Source organism: Oncorhynchus mykiss, chromosome 18 (assembly GCF_057628025.1).
Source record: "Oncorhynchus mykiss isolate SJ-2025 chromosome 18, ASM5762802v1, whole genome shotgun sequence".
Classification (NCBI taxonomy): domain Eukaryota; kingdom Metazoa; phylum Chordata; class Actinopteri; order Salmoniformes; family Salmonidae; genus Oncorhynchus; species Oncorhynchus mykiss.
The window spans coordinates 42,660,432-42,682,101 of NC_143039.1; the positions used below are offsets into that span (position 1 = coordinate 42,660,432).

The 21,670-nt window shown below is 41.5% G+C and overlaps 1 protein-coding gene and 1 long non-coding RNA gene across 2 annotated transcripts; one reads left to right on the forward strand and one right to left on the reverse strand.

The window, feature by feature from the left end:
• Window positions 1–1,541: 1,541 nt before the first annotated feature.
• On the reverse strand, window positions 1,542–20,845 carry zbtb22a (zinc finger and BTB domain containing 22a). The gene is given in 5 exon segments (XM_021571750.3): window positions 1,542–3,171; window positions 3,174–4,190; window positions 7,610–8,423; window positions 8,792–9,003; window positions 20,590–20,845. Coding segments are annotated over 4 exon segments (2,136 nt in total). The 5' UTR covers window positions 8,999–9,003; window positions 20,590–20,845; the 3' UTR covers window positions 1,542–3,073.
• On the forward strand, window positions 15,473–18,256 carry LOC110496074 (uncharacterized). Its single transcript, XR_002469505.3, has 3 exons — window positions 15,473–15,611; window positions 16,042–16,102; window positions 18,148–18,256. It is a non-coding gene; the product is annotated as an uncharacterized LOC110496074 (long non-coding RNA).
• Window positions 20,846–21,670: the final 825 nt, after the last annotated feature.

Consider the following 21,670-nt stretch of genomic DNA (forward strand, 5'->3'; position numbering starts at 1 on the left):
AAACCTTACTGGTATTTCTGGTTGAATCTGTGTTTGAAATTCACTGCTCGACTGAAGAACCTTACAGATAATTGTATGTGGGGGGTACAGAGATAAGGGAGTCAGACCCCTTGGCTTTTTCCACATTTGTTATGTTACAGCCTTATCCTAAAATGGCTAAAATATTTTTTCCCCCTCAATAACCTACACACGATACCCGATAATGACAAAGCAAAAACGAAAATATCACACTGACATAAGTATTCAGACCCTTTACTCAGTACTTTGTTGAAGCACCTTTGGCAGCGATTCCAGCCTTGAGTCTTATTGGATATGACGCTACAAGCTTGACACACATTTATTTGGGGAGTTTCAAGGATTCTTCTCTGCAGATCCTAACAAGCTCTGTCAGGTTGGATGGGGAGTGTTGCTGCACATCTATTTTCAGGTCTTTCCAGAGATGTTCGACTGGGTTCAACTCCGGGCTCTGGCTGGGCTACTCAAGAACATTCAGAGACTTGTCCCGAAGCCACTCCTGTGTTGTCTTGGCTGTATGCTTAGGGTCGTTGTCTTGCTGGAAGGTGAACCTTCACCCCTGTCTGAGGTCCTGAGCTCTGTGGAGCAGGTTTTCATCAAGGATATCTCTGTACTTTGCTTCGTTCGTCTTTCCCTCGATCCTGACTAGTCTCCCAGTTCATACCGCTGAAAAACATTGCCACAGCATGATGCTGCCACCAGCATGCTTCACCGTAAAGATGGTGCCAGGTTTCCTCCAGACGTGACGCTTGGCATTCAGGCCAAACTTGGTTTCATCAGAACAGAAAATATTGTTTCTCATGGTCTGAGAGTCTTTAGGTGCCTTTTGGAAAACTCCAAGCGAGCTGTCATGTGCCTTTTACTGAGGAGTGGCTTCAGTCTGGATACGCTACCATACAAGGCTTGATTGGTGGAGTGCTGCAGAGATGGATGTCCTTCTGGAAGGTTCTTCCATCTCCACAGAGGAACTCTGGAGCTCTGTCAGAGGGACCATCGGGTTCTTGGTCACCTCCCTGACCAAGGCTCTTCTCCTCTGATTGCTCAGTTTGGCCAGGCTTCCAGCTCTAGGAAGAGTCTTGGTGGTTCCAAACTTCTTCCATTTAAGAATGATGGAGGCCAATGTGTTCTTGTGGACCTTCAATGCTGCAGGCATTTTTTGGTACACTTCCCCAGATTAGTGCCTTCTCACAAACCTGTCTCGGAGCTCTATGACAATTCCTTCGACCTCATGGCTTGGTTTTTGCTCTGCACTGTCAATGGTGGGACCTTATGTAGACAGGTGTGTGCCTTTCCAAATCATGTCCAATCAATTGAATTTACCAGGTGGACTCCAATCAAATTGTAGAAACATCTCAAGGATGACCAATGGCAACAGGATGCACCTGAGCTCAATTTTGAGTCTCATAGCAAAGGGTCTGAGTACAAGTATTTCTGTTTTTATTTTGTATACATTTGAAAACATTTCTAAAAAACCTGTTTCCTTGTGATTATGGGGTATTGTATGTAGATTGATGAGGGGAAAAAAACAACAAGATTTTATTGTCTCAATTACATTCACAGAAGGCTCATGATAAGATCATTTGGCTCATTTAAATATACAAAATATCAGGGAAGCAACTTTTATTCGGGAAATTGCATTTTTGTCCCCCCCGGTTTTATCGTTGGAATGTGATACAAAAATAGGCAACATTAGGACCATGCGGACACCTCCAAGCGGTCAGGTAGGCTGTTTGGAGTGTTTATCCAACTAGATAAAATATATATATATATATATATATATATATATATATTATATATATATATGTATATATATATATACAGTTCCAAATACAATTCCAGGCAAGATTTTAGACACACCTACTCATTCAAGGGTATTAATTTATTTTAACAATTTTCTACATTGTAGAATAGTGAAGACATCAAAACTATGAAATAACACACAAGAAATCACGTATTAACCTAAAAACTAATCAAAATATATTTTATATTTGAGATTAATCAAAGTAGCCACCCTTTGCCTTGATGACAGCTTTACACACTCTTGAAGAGTTGAAGTTTAAAATTGTAAATATATTTGTTCAACCCTTTTTTGGTTACTACATGGTTCCATATGTGTTATTTCATAGTGATGTCTTCACTATTATTCTACAATGTAGAAAATAGTACAAATAAAGAAAAACCTTTGAATGAGTAGGTTTGTCTAAAATCTTGCCTGGTACTGTATACATATACTACCGATCAAAACTTTGGGGTCACTTAGAAATGTCCTTGTTTTTGAAAGAAAAGCAACATTTTTGTCCAATAACACAACATCAAATTTATCAGAAATACAGTGTAGATATTGTTAATGTTTTAAATGACTATTATAGCTGGAAACGGCTGATTTTTTATGGAATATCTACATAGGCGTACAGAGGCCCATTATCAGCAACCATCACTCCAGTGTTTCAATGGCACGTTGGGTTAGCTAATCCAAGTGTATAATTTTAAAAGGCTAATTAATCATTAGAAAACCCTTTTGCAATTATGTTAGCACAGCTGAAAACTGTTGATCTGATTAAAGAAGCAATAAAACTGGCCTTCTTCGGACTGAGAATCTGGAGCATCAGCATGTGTGGGTTCGACTACAGGCTCAAAATGGCCAAAAACAAAGCACTTTCTACTGAAACTCGTCAGTCTATTCTTGTTCTGAGAAATGAAGGCAATTCCATGAGAGAAATTGGCAAGAAACTGAAGATCTCGTATACAAAATCAAATGCAAAATATACACACTCACATCACACTTCAAACTTTTAAAACCACATGATTCACATTGAGCAAATGACATGTTTCTTCCCTCTCTCGAGATATCAATGACATGATGGGATAGTCCTTTAAATAAATAATAACGCAGAAATCTCCCTCATACAAGTTGTTCAAACAGGCGTATCAACATTGATCTGAGTTAATGGTTTACACATGGACCATGATGAACATAATTATCACCTTACCTAATAGCACTTTCAAGTGCTGCGGGCCCTATATTACACAATATTTCACCGTCCTCCTTCCTTTAGCTTCAGCTAAACCTGTTGCTGGCTTCCTCCTTAAAGCTGTGACTAACCACAATCCTTGACTGAGAGCCTAATTCAGCCCCAACCCCACCCCCACCCCCACACTCATCCCAGACTCCGCCTCCCCCTGACAGTCTGCCTGCTCCACTTTCACCTGACCGCCCTGTGAAAAAAAACCCTCCCCCTCCTTGAACCCATAGGCATAACCATCGTCCATGTCAGCAGCCGCTGTGGTGTTACTACTGGCAGCGGCTCCATCGTAGCTTTCGGCCAGTCTCTCACAGCGTGCCTGGTGGCGCAGGAAACTATCCCTCCAGATGACCTTCTTCCCACACAGGCCACACTCATAGGGCCGCAGCCCGCCGTGAGTCTTCAGGTGCTTGGTGAGGTGGTGCTTCATCTTGAAGCTCTTGGCGCACACGGGGCAGGCGAAGGGCCGCAGGTTGAGATGCTGCATCTTGACGTGGCGGTCACGCATACTCTTCAGGGTGTAGGCCTTCCCACAGTGGCAGAAGTGCACTTTTCCTGTGTAAGGGGCCCCGGCAAGGGAGATGGAAGAGGAGGAAGATGGGATGGGGGGTGAGGAGGAAGGGGGGAATGGAGCAGGAGATGGGGACAGGTGGCAGCTGGAGGTGGAGGTTGGGGTACCACCACCATGGGTCATGTTTGACCCATTGGGCCAGTTCAACCCTGAGGCCCCCAGGATAAAGTCATTGTCATCAGGAGAGGTAGGTACTAAGGGTCTCTGAGAAACTTGTCCGGTGCCATCCTCAATCTCATCATAGGTTTCCCTTCCAAAGGCACCATCCGCAAATCGGCCAAAGTCCACTTCCCCCTCGTCATCTTCTTCGTCGTCTTCTCTTCTGTAGTCTTCCTCTCCAGGTTGCAGCCTAGCTACTTGCTGAGACCAGGGACTCGCCTGCCACTGCTTTTGGGTAGAGGGTGTAGAAGCTAAGCAGGAGGGTCCAGGAATCACCTCATCTGGTTCCCCAGCATGGGGAGAAGTCAGGGCTGAACTTCTCCCCAACTGTCTCTCCTCTTTCTTCTGCAGCTCCCCTGAGATCTTTCTCCCCTCTGGCTGTCCTCCCTCCTCACCTTGGTGTACACTAGAGTGGAAGTCCACTGGAGAAATACAAACAGAGTGATGTACAATGGACATAGAGAAATATATAAAGATATTGTATTTAAGGCACTGGGAGGTGTGCTTATCACGGATAAGTGCTTATCCTCTCGTAAATATGAGACACATGTTTAAAGGGACAATCAGCAGTTGAAACAATAACAATGCGAATCCCCGCCCCCGGTTTCGGTAAAAAGCTAAGGGATGGGGCTAGATAAATGTAGCCACTCTCAAAAACATACACAGAGCTATGGATGCAAGGACTGACCATCCATGATATCAAAAATATAGTTGTAACCATGTTTTGAGGCTATATAGTTTTTGTTTACATTACTTTGTGTACAAACATTGGAGTAAAATTTATATATAATTATATATTATATTTTATATTTTGGCTTCTGATGGGGTACGTCTTATAAATGAATGACTTATAAAAGAATGATATGTTACCCAATGATTATTGAAGAATATAACTTATAAAGAATATATATATATATATATATATATATATATATATATATATATATATATATATATATATATATATATATATATATATATATATATATATATATATATATATATATATATATATATATATATATATATACACTACCATTAAAAAGTTTGGGGTCACTTAGAAATGTCCTTGTTTTTGAAAGAAAAGCAAATTTTTTGCCCATTAAAATAACATAAATTTGATCAGAACTACAGTTTAGACATGGTTAATGTTGTAAATGACTATTGTAGCTGGAAACAGCAGATTTTTGGGGGAATATCTACATAGGTGTACAGAGGCCCATTATCAGCAACCATCACTCCTGTGTTCCAATGGCACGTTGTGTTAGCTAATCCAAGATTATCATTTTAAAAGACTAATTGATCATTAGAAAACTATTTTGCTAGTATGTTAGCACAGCTGAAAACTGTTCTGATTAAAGAATCAATAAAACTGGCCTTCTTTAGACTACTTGAGTATCTGGAGCATCAGCACTTGTAGGTTAGATTACCGGCTCAAAACGGCCAGAAACAAATAACTTTCTTCTGAAACTCGTAAGTCTATTCTTGTTCTGAGAAATGAAGGTTATTCCATGCGAGAAATTGCCAAGAAACGGAAGATCTCGTACAACTCTGTGTACTACTCCCTTCACAGAACAGCGCAAACTGGCCCTAACCAGAATAGAAAGAGGAGTGGGAGGCCCCGGTGCACAAGTGAGCAAGAGAACAAGTACAATCGAGTGTCTAGTTTGAGAAAGAGACACCTCACAAGTCCTCAACTGACATCTTCATTAAATAGAACCCGCAAAACACCAGTCTCAACGTCAACAGTGAAGAGGCGACTCCAGGATGCTGGCCTTCTAGGCAGAGTTCCTCTGTCCAGTGCCTGTGTTCTTTTGCCCATCTTGATCTTTAATTTTTATTGGCCATTCTGAGATATGGCTTTTTCATTGCAACTCTGCCCTTAAAAATGATAAACTTGGATTAGTTAACACAAGTGATTAGTGATGGTTGCTGATAATGGGCCTCTGTACGCCTATGTAGGTATCCATAACAAAATCTGCCGTTTCCAGCTACAACAGTCATTTACAACATTAACAATGTCTACACTGTATCTCTGATCAATTTGATGTTATTTTAATGGACAAAAATGTGATTTTCTGTCAACAACAAGGACATTTCTAAGTGACCATATACAGTTGAAGTTTACATACACTTAGGTTGGAGTCATGAAACTTGTTTTTCAACCACTCCACAAATGACTTGTTAACAATAACTATAGTTTTGGCAAGTTGGTTAGGACATCTACTTTGTGCACAACACAAGTAACTTTCCCAACAATTTTTTACAGACAGATTATTTCACTTATAATTAATTCACTGTATCACAATTCCAGTGGGTCAGAAGTTTACATACACTAAGTTGACTGTGCCTTTAAACAGCTTGGAAAATTACAGAAAATGATGACATGGCTTTAGAAGTTTACGAAATCAGCCATGACCTCAGAAAAAATTTTTGTAGACCTCCACAAGTCTGGTTCTTCCTTGGGAGCAATTTCCAAACGCCTGAAGGTACCATGTGAATCTTTACAAACAGTAGTACGCAAGTTTAAACACCATGGGACCATGCGCAGCCATCATATCGCTCAGGAAGGAGACGCATTCTGTATCCTAGAGATGAACGTACTTGGTGTGAAAAGTGCAAATCAATCCCAGAACAACAGCAAAGGACCTTGTGAAGATGCTTGAGGAAAAAGGTACAAAAGTATCTATATTCACAGTTAAACGAGTCCTATATCGACATAACCTGAAAGGCCGCTCAGCAAGGAAGAAGATACTGCTCCAAAACCACCATAAAAAAGCCAGACTACAGTTTGCAACTGCACATGGGGACAAAGATCGTACTTTTTTGAGAAATGTCCTCTGGTCTGATGAAACAAAAATAGAACTGTTTGGCCATAATGCCCATCATTATGTTTGGAGGAAAAAGGGGGAGGCTTGCAAGCGGAAGAACACCATCCCAACCGTGAAGCACGGGGGTGGCAGCATCATGTTGTGGGGGTGCTTTGCAGCTGGAGGGGCTGATGCACTTCACAAAATAGATGGCATCATGAGGATGGAAAATTATGTGGATATATTAAAGCAACATCTCAAGACATCAGTCAGGAAGTTAAAGCTTGGTCACAAATGGGTCTTCCAAATGGTCAATGACCCGAAGCATACTTCCAAAGTTGTGGCAAAATGGCTTAAGGACAACAAAGTCAAGGTATTGGAGTGGCCATCACAAAGCCCTGACCTAAATCCCATAGAAAATTTGTGGGCATAACTGAAAAAGTGTGTGCGAGCAAGGAGGCCTACAAACCTGACTCAGTTACACCAGCTCTGTCAGGGGGAATGGGCAAAAATTCACCCAATATATTGTGGAAAGCTTGGGGAAGGCTACCAGAAACATTTTACCCAAGTTAAACAATTTAAAGGCAATGCTCCCAAATACTAATTGAGTGTATGTAAACTTCTGACACACTGGGAATGTAATTCTCTGAAATACCAATTGAGTGTTTGTAAACTTCTGAACCACTGGGAATGTGATGAAAGAAATAAAACCTGAAATAAATCATTCTCTCTACTATTATTCTGACATTTCACATTCTTAAAATAAAGTGGTGATCCTAACTGACCTAAGACAGGGAATTTGTACTGGGATTAAATGTCAGGAATTGTGAAAAACTGAGTTTAAATGTATTTGGCTAAGATGTATGTAAACTTCCAACTTCAAGTATATATATATATATATATATTATATATATATTACACACACATACACACATTGTATATTTAAAAAAAATATATATACAAATATAAACACTTTATAAACACATCAATGTCCAAGTCCTGTTTACATTTCACATTCTAGGACTACTTACCAGAGTGTCCTCTCAGCTCAGGACCCTCCCTCTTCTCCTCTTCCAACTCTTTTCCCATTCCTTCACTTGCTTCAATCACTCTTTCAGTCCCCTTCTTCTCCTGAGGATCTTCCCCATAGCCACTTCCTCTGTCCCTGCCATGCAGCTTCTCAGGACTTGGTGGTGCTGCCCTCTGTCTCTGTCTAGCTCTCAGTCTCAATGCCTCACCAGGAAATCCCCCGTGCCTGGTGTGGTTATGGTCCAGTCCTCTCCCATCATGATGGCTTAGGGGGCTGGCTTTGCTGTGGCTGGACATCCACACCTCCTCACAGCTGGAGTAGTCACTCTCCCCAGCAGGGTGGGAGTCCAGCTGTGAGTCAGCTAGGTTCTGGACAGGCATGGACATGGCTGGCTGGGGTGAGGGCCTGGGGTGGCCCCACCTGGGGAACTGATGGGGCCTCCTCCACGTGGCCAATGGCGGCAGAGCATTCTGCACCTGGCCGTAGGTCCTCGTCTCCTTCTCTTTCCCCTCTCTCTCCATGTATAGGCACTCAGTGCTGCTTGGGGACTGCTGCCTTGAGGAGGCACCATGGCGTGTGGCAGCTGCAACATCCACAGGGTTGCATTCTGTTGGGGGTCGGGGTCTCTTCAGGATCTCTGTGCATTTGTCAACAATATGCCACATCTGGAGAAAGCTGGCTACCGTTACATAGTTGACAATGTCATCACGCACTATGCTCAGTCGGCCGGTGTAGGCTGAACTCAGGACACTCTCAAAGGCCACAGGGTCCATGACAGAGGGCAGAGACACTGTCGTCACATTCTTCAGCAACACCTGGCGAAAGTAATGGAAAAACCTAGGTTTTCGAAGCTATTTTTCCAGACAACAATGCACATGACAGAGCAAAGACACAAACTACTATTGTGTAGAGACAGGCAAAGACAGACGTCTCGCTCTAATACACTAGTCACGGAAACCCAGACCTAGGCAACTGCAGTGACTAGCCTATGTTTGGGATCAATAACGGACTCTCTTGGTACCTTCGAAAAGGGGTACCAAAAAGGGGTACCTTCGAAAAAATTCAGGGGAGGGTCCTCTTCAGATAGACATAGGCTAGTCACATAGGCTAACTCCGCCTTTTCCTCTATGCTGTTAACGTACAGAGAGACTACTAGTACACACGCTCATAAACACAGACAGACCTGATCGTGAAAGTATGGCGAGGAGGCAGCCAGCACACAGCGGTGGGCCCTGAACACCTGTCCCTGCACCTGGATGGAGAGGTCACAGAGCCGGCCCTCCTCCCGCTGTCCATTCAGGCTGTCCAAAACTGCTGCACGCACACTGGGGAAGCATACTTGGACCACCGGGCCAGCAGGGGCACCAGAGACAATGCAGTCCTGATCCATTGTGCCTAAAGAATAAAGAAGAATAAAATCATCCTGTTAGCTAGCTAGCATTTACAGTTAGTGCTATCTGGGGATCCTTGGGATGTCCCTAAACCATAACCTGAACCCCTACCCTTGTTGGGTTTTGAGAATGTGAAATCTACTTATTCATGTCACTGATAGAATGCTAAGGTTTAGAGGGTCTACACCGGAAGGGTTATAGGAGGAAGGTATATAGTGTGTGCAACTAAGCTTGGAATGTGTTGAGTGCAGGGAAGTGATTACATGTGGCAGGCATTGATAAGGGGAGACGGGTGGAGATCTTAGAAACTAACAATGTCACTGAGGGAGAGAGGGTCATGTATAACGTTTACATTATGTCAGGATATGTTACTGTTAACCCTCAGTGATCTTATGGGAGGGATCCTCTGGGAGGAGAAGACACACAGTCTGGTATCAATAACCACGACAGCCTTGAGTTGGGGAGGAGTAAGCACTATGGGGTAGAGGTCAGGTTAGATGAAGTGAGGAAGAACAGATATCACTAAGGTTCTGTCGAAACAACAGAGATGGATTGGCTGTTCAGTTGATTAGGTGGAGACTCAACCTAGGAGAAAGGGTTAAATATCAGTGCTTGTGTGAAACGTCATTTGTCTGAATTACAGCTGTAATGACTCTTTGGGAATAATTCAACTTGGTAAAGCTTCTCTAGTGTCCGTGAGTTATTTACTCTGAAAATTAGGTTCTAACACCATTTTAAATGTACATTTCAATGGAGAAGGGTGCAATTGTGGCCTGCAATTCAGGGTGTTCCTGCATGTTGGCATTCCTGCATCTGCAGGAACGCCTCTTTATACTTCTATTGGTCCATTTTTAACCTAGGACAGGCGAGAGGTGGGGGCACTCCAGTACAGTAAGTTCCCGTTGGTTGCCATCCGCCAATAAACCCCACAGAAGAAAAAGAGGTGAGGGTGACAACGGTAGACAGTGTCCTTCGTCTCCTCCTGTTGGGCATTGTTTTCCTGCAGTTTTGTTAACGACGGCGAGGACAGGTGTTTGGCCGGCGGGAGCAAAGGACATTGTGTGCTAGCTAGCTAGTCCTAGGAAAACTGAGGTACACAGCATGCGGGAGCAACACCGTGAGCTCGCTAACTACCAAGTTAGCGAGCACACAGTGTATTTAACTAGCAAGCTAGCTAGTTAGTTAGCACACAGTGTCGTCCCCACCTCCCGACTGCTGTGTACCGTAGTAGCTAGCGGGAAGTGGGGATGACCGGTAGGCAGTGTCCTTTGCACCCGCTGGTTGGGGCACTGATTTCCCGCAGTTCTGTAAAATATGGTCAGGGCAGGTGTTCTGCCGGCGGAAGTGAAAGACACTGGTGTCGCCCCCGCCTCCCGCTAACGTAAACTCACTCACTTTTGTACATCGCCTTGGTCCGTACAATTGACCTTGTTTTAGCGCCCCGAAAACATAATACTTCCAGATCAACTGTAATGTCAATACCATTGTAAAGCACAATTTCTTCCCTTTCCAACAAAATCAATAACATGACCTAAACGCTGCCCGTTTCTGCATAATTCAACAAGACAATGAGCTCTGTCGGGTCTTTTTAAAAATGGCGGGTGGGGAAGCGAAACTAATGCGTGATAGTGAGAAGGACAGTTGTCGTGTGGGAAAACTGCTTTTTTTCACTCGATCTGTCCAACTTATCACCTTATCGCATCTAAAATTTAAATACAACACTATAAAGAGTTTATATAATGTGTCATTACATACTTATTTGAAGGTTTGTGTCGAATTTGAATCTTTTTTTCAGGGCGGTGCTAAAGTGATCTTCAGAAGTAAACAGCGGCTTTGAGAGTCATGATCGCATGCAATGATGACGCAAAAAATGACTAGGTATCCCCCCTCTTACCCCCGTCACTGTCCATTTCTTGTTTTTAAACGATGAGAGAAGTGCTAAAACTGTGACTAAGAAAGTTCTTAGTCAACAAAGCATGCAAGAGTCATGAGGCTAATAGCAAAATGCACAAGTAGGCGTCACCCACTTGGGAGAAGCTTTTATTTTATCTGAAGGCAGATTTCTTGTAGAAAATGCCAGTGGATGGTCTTTGAACAGCAGGAGGCGGCTTCAAGGCCTCTGGATCTGGGTGGGGTAGCCTGCCATGTATTGGGCTCAAAGGCTTCAACAGTGTAGGGAGCATTGAGTGTAGGAAGCATTCCAAGTAATTCCATCCAAAATCCGGTTGTAGGTTTGCTGTTTCGATTTGGAATGAAGGTTATGTTGTTTAGGGTAGCATCCTGTGTATGTCCATCCCAAAAAATCTAAGTTAATCTAACTCTAAATCTATCTATTTTTAAAAACATGCTGAAAAATGTGGGAGCTCATCTGCTCAAGACCTCTCTCTCCGGGGTGACCTCTCTCATGTAATGGACATACACAAAATGTTCCAAATTGGTGAAGTGAAATGAAAAAAACTACTTATTAAAAAAAAAAAAAAATTTTTTTTTTACCTGAAAACTGTTGCGTGCGGATGTATTCACCCCCTTTGCTATGAAGCCCCTAAATAAGATCTTGTGCAACCAATTACCTTCAGAAGTCACATAATTAGTTAAATAAAGTCCACCTGTGTGCAATCTAAGTGTCAAGCTAAGCTACAAAGCTCCACAGCGGAGATTGGAGTATCCGTCCATAGGACCACTTTAAGATGTACACCCCACAGAGCTGGGCTTTACGGAAGAGTAGCCAAAAAAAGCCATTGCTTAAAGAAAAAAATAAGCAAACACATTTGGTGTTCCCCAAAAGGCATGTGGGAGACTCCCCAAACATACTCTAGTCAGATGAGACTAAAATTGAGCTTTTTGGCCATCAAGGAAAACGCTGTCTGGCGCAAATCCAACACCTCTCATCACCCCGAGAATACCATCCCCACAGTAAAGTATGGTGGTGGCAGCATCATGCTGTGGGGATGTTTTTCATCGGCAGGGACTGGGAAACTGGTCAGAATTGAAGGATGGCACTAAATACAGGGAAATTCTTGAGGGAAACCTGTTTTAGTCTTCCAGAGATTTGAGACTGGGATGGAGGTTCAACTTCCAGCAGGACAAACTGCTAAAGCAACACTTGAGTGTTGTAAGGGGAAACATTTAAATGTCTTGGAATGGCCTAGTTAAATATTAAAGATTGCTGTACACCAGCGGAACCCATCCAACTTGAAGGAGCTGGAGCAGTTTTGCCTTGATGAATGGGCAAAAATCAAAGTGGCTAAATGTGCCAAGCTTATAGAGACATATCCCAAGAGACTTAAAGCTGTAATTGCTGCAAAAGGTGGCTCTACAAAGTATTGACTTTGGGAGGGTGAATAGTTATGCACGCTCAAGTTTGATGTTTAAAAAAAATCTTATTTCTTGTTTGTTTCGCAATAGAGATTGACCTTAGATTCTGCATCTTCAAAGTGGTAGGCATGTTGTGTAAATCAAGTGATACAAACCCCCCAAAAATGTATTTTAATTCCAGGTTGTAAGGCAACAAAATAGGAAAAATGCAGAGGGGGGTGAATACAAGCCACTGTAGTCTGCCACTTAAAGAAGAAGAAGCAGAAGCTCCAACTAAAACATTGAATTGAAATCTGTGCTTCACGCGCAGGCTGCCAGTTTGAGCGCATCCGTCAACCTTCCAATATGATTCCATAAGGAAGTTTGGTAAGAGCGCCCGGTAAAGCTATACAACAACAACAACACAGCTGGAAAACAACGACAGTTTCTAGAAATGTACACCTTTTTTTGAATTTATTTTTTTAGATTTGACTAAGTGGTAGTCCCTGTTCCCCTGCATTCTTGTTTGACTTTTGTAAGTAAATCGGAGGTTTGTTGGGGAGAAGAACGTGAAAGAAAGATTTGCAAGCAAGCTACTGTAAAGCTAGTTAATTTAGCTGGCTGGACACGTTACATTTTTAACATTCATTGCATCTGCCATAGAGTCCAGTTTCATAATATTACCATACGTCCCAGCTGCCCACGTCAACATCGTAGGCTTGCCTCAGGTAACTTATTATTAAAACCTGTTGAGGATATGGCAGACATACGCCCCCTTTGGAGAGATTGGGTACCCCTAGTAAACTGGAAAAAAAATCTTTCAAAAATTGTTAATATATGCAAATAAAAATTATTATTGGATAGAAAACACTCTAAAGATTCTAAAACCGTTGGAATTATGTCTGTAAGTATAGCAGAACTCACAGGGCAGGCATTCTTCCAAACTAGTTTCTGTGGCCATGAAAGTTGGAGCAACTTTGACGTCATGCCCCCACCCTTCCCAACCAGCTATGATTCTGGGGACACTTTCTATCTCTTCCGCTAGATGTCCTCTTTCATTAGAGCTTCAAACCGTTCAAATCGCGCGAGAATTGACCCTATGGGAGTGAAATTAGTGCGTGCCACGAGAGAATAGGCTGTGCGTATGGGCGCGAATTGGTCACAGTCATTCCTTTGTTTCCAGCACTGAAGAGAAGGGCAGACGATGGGCGATTGAATTGAAGTTTGTTTTGCACGTCTAAAACATCATAAAGCTTGCTTCTGCACTTAGTTTGACCTGTTTAGTCGACATATAATGTGTAATTTTGAAGTTTTGATGCGCAACTTATCCGGACCAGAGGACGTTTTGGGTGCATTTCAGCTGATGTTATTAGCAGTAGCTAATACAAAGACGCAAGACTTGAAACCAAACGATGTATTGGGTAAGTATGAAGCCTTCCAGAACATTCTGAACGAAGACCATCGAAGGTAAGGGAATATTTATGCTTAAATCTGTGTTTCTGTTGACTCCAACATTACGTGGAAATGTAGCTTGGAACTGAGCGCTGTCTCACAATATGGAATAGTGTGCGATTTCTGTAACGTTAAAAATAAATCTAACACAGCGGTTGCATAAAGAAGCAGTGTATCTTTCTAACTATATGTAGAACATGTATATTTAGTCAAAGTTTATGATGTCTATTTTACGTTATCTTGCATAGATTTCCTGCGGGCGTTTTTGAGTAATTTCTGAAGGTGAACTCACTGTAAATGGACATTTATGGATATAAATGGCATATTATTGAAAAAAAAAAATATGTACTGTGTAATATGTCATATTACTGTCATCTGATGAAGATTTTCAAAAGGTTAGTGAGCGATTTATTTTTTAATCCTGCGTTTGTTGATTGCATGTTTTGGCTATTGAAATGAGCTGTGTCTGGTGGTGGTTTTACATATATATGTGCTATGTTTTCGCCGTAAAACATTTTAGAAATCTGACTTGCTGGCTAAATGAACAAGATGTTTATCTTTCATTTGAGCTATTGGACTTGTTAATGTGTGGAGGTTAAATATTTTTAAGAATATTTTTGCGTTCCATGCGCCACCGTTCCAGCTGCACGTGGGAGGGTTGATTCCCAATTGGGAACCAGTATCGTAGACAGGTTAACAAGGTTACGACTACTTGGTGCGCAAGCTCACTGTTCACCTGGATACACGTGTTGACCCACAGTGCGAAGCGACGGATGGCGCTTATCCATCAAATGTTAAACAATTATTTTTTGGGGACAAAAGTGTAAAACCTAAAGAAACGTGTGTCCCTGTCCTCTTTTTCAAGTGTCCGATTTAAAAAAGAGGAAGATTTTTATTTATTTATTAAGAAATAACATTTTATGTTTTTACGATTTGTTGTTTCTAAATGCCTGCTGGGTAATTTCGAAATCTGTCGGTTCGTAGACATCTAATTGAGCGAATGCTGCGCAGGTTCACTGAGTTGAAAACCAAATTAATAGGGCTATCTCATTGATTTGTAGATCTGATGCAGTTGCTTCCTCAGATTATGAGCCTAGCAAGTGTCGTAAATGAGTTATGTAGTACCCACAGAAGGCCACAGGGAGGAGCAAGAGATCTATAAACCTATACTGTTTTTTTGCCTTATAAACCCTAAACCTACGTATAACCTATTTTAGTCCTAACCCTAACCCTAGGTATAACCTATTTTAGCCTTAACCCTAACCATAATTCTTGGGTAACGTAACCTAGAACACTTTTAGATAACAATTTTACTAATAATATGATGTTAGTAAATACCAACGAGCTCTGCTGTCATCAAATGCTAGCCTTTCAAATGTCAGAAATTTCACATTACTGTTGGAACTCTAAGGATGCCCCATTGTTTACCCATGAGGATATTCTACACAGACATGTCTGTCTATTTCGGCAAATATCTCACAATGTGTATATTTCGATTTTTTCAAGTCGGACACCATTTTAATCAGGAGAATATCCTCTTTGTAATGATGGAAGTCTGGGCAGAGAGCTCGTTTGTCATCAAATTCTAGCTCCAAAATACTTCTTGCCCTTTGAACCCTGAGCTCCGGCCATTGTTTTCCTATGGAGAGACTGGGCAATGAGCCCAATATTTTCCCTACTTACGCAGACATAAGCACAGTTGACACCATAGAAGTGCAGATGTTTACTTTCTACATGAGTTGTTCTTTTTCAGTTTCATGCTAAGAACAGATTGTAGTGGTAAAATAAAAAGGGATACATTTCTTTGTACCATTTAGAGGACATTGAATTCCAAGCATCACTCCAGTTATAAGAGGCTCTGCGAAGGTTCGTTTCAATTCATTTGCTAAGGCCTCGCGCTAGTGTTCTAGCTCAGCCAACGTTCTTTGGCCATTTTTCAGCCTTGGGTGAATATTGACGTGTTATATGGTCCAGCCGAGTGTGAGATAGAGAGGGGGAAGAGAGATGATGTCAACATTGTCGTGCTAGCTGTGTGTGTATATGAAAGAGGGGGGGATGGTACATGAATACACAAAACATTAATTGTTTGTGTGTGTAAGAGAATAAACTAGGCTCATTCTTGAAACTTGTACCCCCAATATGGATGTGAACATTTTCCTGATTCATCACAGATTTTGTATTTGAAAATACCGTACATTTTGCCAATCCCTGCTCTCCATCAACACACATTCCAAGGTTATACCTGTCAACTGCCCTTTTCAATTCTTGATTCTCTGTTTTTGCATGGATCTTCTAGCTTGGATGGAAGGAACAATTGGAAGGACTACAGAAGTTATCCAGCCTGCTGACTAAGAAATGTAAATAGACAGCAAAGCATAGGCTCTCTCTCTCTCTCTCTCTGTGTCTGTCTGCCTAACTGCCAGATTGCTGAGGGGCAACATAGTCAATGTACTTGCTAGGCTAAGTCTAACTTGGTGAAGACCTTAGGTAATTGTTAATAATGATTAGTCTCTGTCTTTACATTTCCTGAAATATGTCAATGATATGATGCCTCTACAGCAGTTACCAATGTCCTATTCTACCACGTTCCACATTCTGCCACAGTCATGTAAAGTTTCTCAAATTCTCTCTTGCTCATACTCCCTGTTGCTCAATCAAACACGTGTGCAGTTGCAGAGAAGAGGAAGAGATTTGCCAATTACACCCATTTCTAGCACTGTTTGTTGCAGCAATGGTATGACGGGACAACTTCTGAACAATATCATATTTTATTGTATCTTTACACACTACCGTTCAAAAGTTTGGGGTCACTTAGAAATGTCCTTGTTTTTGAAAGAAAAGCACATTTTTTGCTCATTAAAATAACAGCAAATTGATCAGAAATACAGTGTAGACATTGCTAATGTTGTAAATGACTATTGTAGCTGGAAACGGTGGATTTTTAATGGAATACCTACATAGGCGTACAGAGGCCCATTATCAGCAACCATCACTCATGTGTTCCAATGGCACGTTGGAACAGCATCCCGGAGTCGCCTCTTCACTGTTGACATTGAGACTGGTGTTTTGCGGGTACTATTTAATGAAGCTTCCAGTTGAGGAATTGTGAGGCGTCTGTTTCTCAAACTAGACACTCTAATGTACTTGTCCTCTTGCTCAGTTGTGCACCGGGGCCTCCCACTCCCACCTCCCATTCTATTCTGGTTAGAGTCAGTTTGTGATGTTCTGTGAAAGGAGTAGTACACAGCGTTGTACGAGATCTTCAGTTTCTTGGCAATTTCTCAATTTCTCACATGGAATTGCTCAGAACAAGAATAGACTGATGAGTTTCAGAAGAAAGTTATTTGTTTCTGGCCATTTTGAGCTTGTAATGGAACCCACAAATGCTGATGATCCAGATACTCAACTAGTCGAAAGAAGTCCAGTTTTATTCCTTCTTTAACCAGAAGAACAGTTTTCAGCTGTGCTAACATAATTGCAAAAGGGTTTTCTAATGATCAATTAGCCTTTTAAAATGATCAACTCAGAACGGCAGGTAGCCTACTGGTTAGAGCAGTAGGCCAGTCACGGGCCAGTCACCGAAAGGTTGCAAGATCAAATCCCTGAGCTGACAGGGTAAAAATCTGGGCAGTTAACAAGGCAGTTAACCCACTGTTCCTAGGCCATCATTGTAAATAAGAATGTGTTCTTAACTGACTTGACTAGTTAAATAAAGTTTAAATAAAAAATATATAAATAAAATAGCTAATACAACGTGCAATTGGAACACAGAAGTGATGGTTTCTGATAACGGGCCTCTGTACGCCTATGTTGATATTCCATAAAAAATCTGCCGTTTCTTGCTACAATAGTCATTTACAACATTAACAATGTCTACACTATATTTCTGGTCAATTTGATGTTATTTTAATGGACAAAAAAAATTGCTTTTCTTTCAAAAACAAGGACATTTCTAAGTGATCCAAAAACCTTTGAACGGTTGTGTACGTACTTGAATTTTTGCATTTAACTTTCTTTTTTTAAGACTGCCAAACTGTCCTCAATTGGGAAACCTCTGACAGGAACAATGTCCTCAGGATTATGGAGCGGTGTGTTTATAAAACGTTGTTTGAATTACAACATGTATTAGGATTAAGCAAAACTTTACCATTTAGAGAGGAGTTAAACATTTCCATTATCCAACTGTTTAATTTTGATATCCTCTTAAAATGTTTCAGATTGATGACCAATTAATTAATGTACCACTTCAATATGAAGGGACAGAGGAGCAAACATGCTGTTGCTATCGCTCTTAGTACTGTAGATTCTGACTGTTAAAGATATTTTACTGTGCGTTACCGTTATGTCTAATGTCCTGCATGCCCACATGATGCCAATCATCTTTTTATTTGACATTTTTTAGGCTTACAGTGTCATGAAAACCAAAAAACTCAGGAGGTTGATGTGTTGCGGGCCCTCTGAAAATTCCCGAAATGTGCCCCTAAGTCATGTTGGAGAAGGACGCAAAGTATGTAAGCAAGTTGCTCTTTTTTAAAGACATTTCTAAGCTGCCACAAAACTCAACTAGTACCATGGAAATACTTTTAGTCAGCTGAGTCCACAAAGTTTCTTCAAGAATCTCCTTTCTAGTTTGCTTATAAAATCTCTAATTGATGAAGTTGTAATGCGCTGATTCTCTCCGCAGCAGATCTGATCCATCACACGACTCTTCAAGAGGGCCACTACGCTCTAGATGTCAGAGTTCCCTGATGAGGATCTACCCCATCACACCACTCTAATGAATCATTCAATAAAACAATGGGTCTTTATATACTCCCAGTATTTCTATGCATTATGAAACAATTACTGTATGCAGATGTGCAGAAAATTGTGATTGCTTGACCTACTTTAAATGTAAGAATATGTTGCTGATTAACTTGAATTGGGGACTATGGAAACAAATAGAAATGTAATGAACAATGTCTGCAATATCCAACTTCATCCTCTGCAATACTTTTTTACAAAAGGTAGAACCTAAAAGGGTTATTCAGCTGTCCCCATAGGAGAACCATTTTGGGTTCTATATAGGACCCTTTCCACAGAAGGTTCAACATGGAAACCAAAAGGTTTCTCCCTGGAACCAAAAAGGGTTATTCTATGGGAACAGCCAAAGAACCCCTTTTGAACCCTTTTTTTCAAAGAGTGTAGGTAATAAGCTGTAGTCAGGGGGTTATTACCAGTTTATAACAAGGTCTTAACTATGACCTTGAGAGCGTTGGGGAGTGTAGGACTAGTAACCGAAAGGTTGCAAGTTCGAATCCCCGAGCTGACAAGGTACAAATCTGTCGTTCTGCCCCTGAACAAGGCAGTTAACCCACGGTTCCTAGGCAGTCATTGAAAATAAGAATGCGTTCTTAATTGACTTGCCTAGTTGAATAAAGGTAAAACATTATTTTTAAAAGTAGGCTACATATGGCAGTCCAGAATATGGTTTATTTTCTGTCAGTAAAAAAACATTGAAAAAACCTAATTTTTTAACCAGTTTGCAACCTGAATGAGGCATACAAAGTTGCCATATTGACTTATTTTCAACCAGGTTTTGCTCACTGAGAAGCCCCCCTCTTAGTGTGAGTGAGGTGAATTTGAAACAACTGATTGTAATGTGTATTAGAAGTAGTGTTCACATGCAAACTTTACATGTCTGAACTCAGAATCAAACATGCTTCCCAAAAAGAACATGTTTGCTGTGGTAGAATGCTTATTTTGATTGGCAATTTTCTGCATTTATCAGAGTGCCATCTTGTAGCCTGATTTCAGATGTTTCCATGTAAAAGGGATTTTTAGGGGAATCGTTCTTGCAAAGCATGTACATTTTTTTATCGAACTATATTATATTAATATGACTATCCACAATCATCACATTTTTGTGTGCAGGTAACCATACTATCAAATCCTCACTGCAAGTTCGCTAGCTACAGCTTCACTTGCAACATTGTATTAACTAACCTATTCTGTGCCCTCAGTTTCCTGGGCCAGTGAGCTCCGGACAGACAGCTGTTTTTTTAGGACGTTTCCACTGGATATATGGGATCATCAGATCACGATATTTCGCTCTTTCACTTTGAGACTTGGTAATTATCGACGCCGAGGGAGCGAAACAACGCCCCTCTATATGTAGCCCATGTATCTGAAGCTGTATGGCCGGAAATAGTGTCATGTCATACTCTTTTGATCCAGACAGCATCAGATACATGGTCTACAAATATTGAGACAGAGGGGCGCTGTTTCGCTCGCCCGGATACGTCTTTCTGTCGGTGCGCGTCTCGGTCAAATAAATGAACAATATTTCAATATTTGATTTGGACGGGCAAGGAGGTAAGGTAGGGCGGGCAAGGAGGTAAGGTAGGGCGGGCCAGACCCTTAAAACGACCCTGAGTTCTGGGAACCATTTCGCTCCATCTTCCCCCACTGTCGGCCGCTGGGCGTGCTCTCATCACCATCTGGTGGTGAGTGGAATGGAAACGCCAACCGGATGCTTCAGATTTATACAACCGGTGAAACATTTGGTTCTATCTGTGGTGTGGCTAGCTAGCTTGTTAACATTATCTAGCTACATTAGCTAGCTAGCTACAACCAGAAAGGGTTGAACGGCCCAACCGTAATCTTCGCAGCCCTAACTGTGCGCAAATTCATTGTCAGTCTAATATAGCCAGGAACAGTGAACATTAGCAAGACCAATAATTGTTTATCTAGTCCATTCAACCCAGTGCACTCAACTCGTAGTCAGTGGCTAGCTAGTTAGGCTAGCCAAGTTAGCATGAAACAAAAATGTGTGCAATTCTATTAGCTTCAGTTAGCTAATTACCTCTTATCAGGTTCTCCAAACGCGAAACGAGTCTTCAACATATGCCAGTGATTTCAGCTAAAGCACATTCTTTGCAGCGTTGTTCAATCACTCAGTCCTTCTCGTTTGGTAACGCACACTCAAACTCGACACAGTTCCATCATGTCAAGTGGGTGTAGGGTGGGAGTGTAGAGCTTGTCTGCGACTGCCCGTCATGTACCAAGTTCCAACCATTGCTAACTCATGTCGTTACAGTAGCACAGAACTAAAATAATGTAGGTTTGGGCAGCTACCAACCCCTCTTTATTTATTGTCAATATACCCGATTCCTAGAACTACCCATCCATTATCAGAGGCTGATAATCATTAGAGGCATGGTCATTATAGCCTTGGCACTTTTAGTGATGAATTATCTATTTATTCATCTATTTATTAGGAGTTTAGGCCTATCATCACAATGAACATAATAAAAAGACAAGAATACTTGTGACTTTATGATTTTCATTTAAAAGAATGCAGACTACTTAACCTTTATTCATGATTTTACAATTAGAATATCCCTATAAAAAGGCTGGCTGCTACATTCTTGTCCCTTTTTTCATTACCATAAGCAGTTCACTTTGCAGAAAAATTCATTGAAAGTATAGGGAGCATTATTTTTTCCACCGCGATCAGCGTTTACCCCCTTATTGTTTTTACCCCTACAACAATGACCATGTGGTAAAGGGACCAGCACACTGTGTGCTTTGAGTTCCACCCATAGACTTAGATAGACATTGCTTTATTGTATGTCCCATTATGGCATCTCTGAGAGCATGGGAAGTGCCATTGAGGCCATCTCCATTTTGAAGTAGTCCATTTTCTCCTTCTGCTACTTCAATGAGTTGGCAAGCAAATTGAAAGGGTGCATACTGCCCCCTGGAGGGTGTTGTTTGAACAGGTATAAAGACACTGCCACCTGCAGTAAATGTGTTTACTGACAACAAAGCCCTGAGACAGGGATTATACTACCAATGTAGCGAAATTGTTGGTAACAGCTCCATGGTGTGGCATGAACCAACAACCCTGCTAAGGGTGATCACACTGTCACCTGTGCCATGAA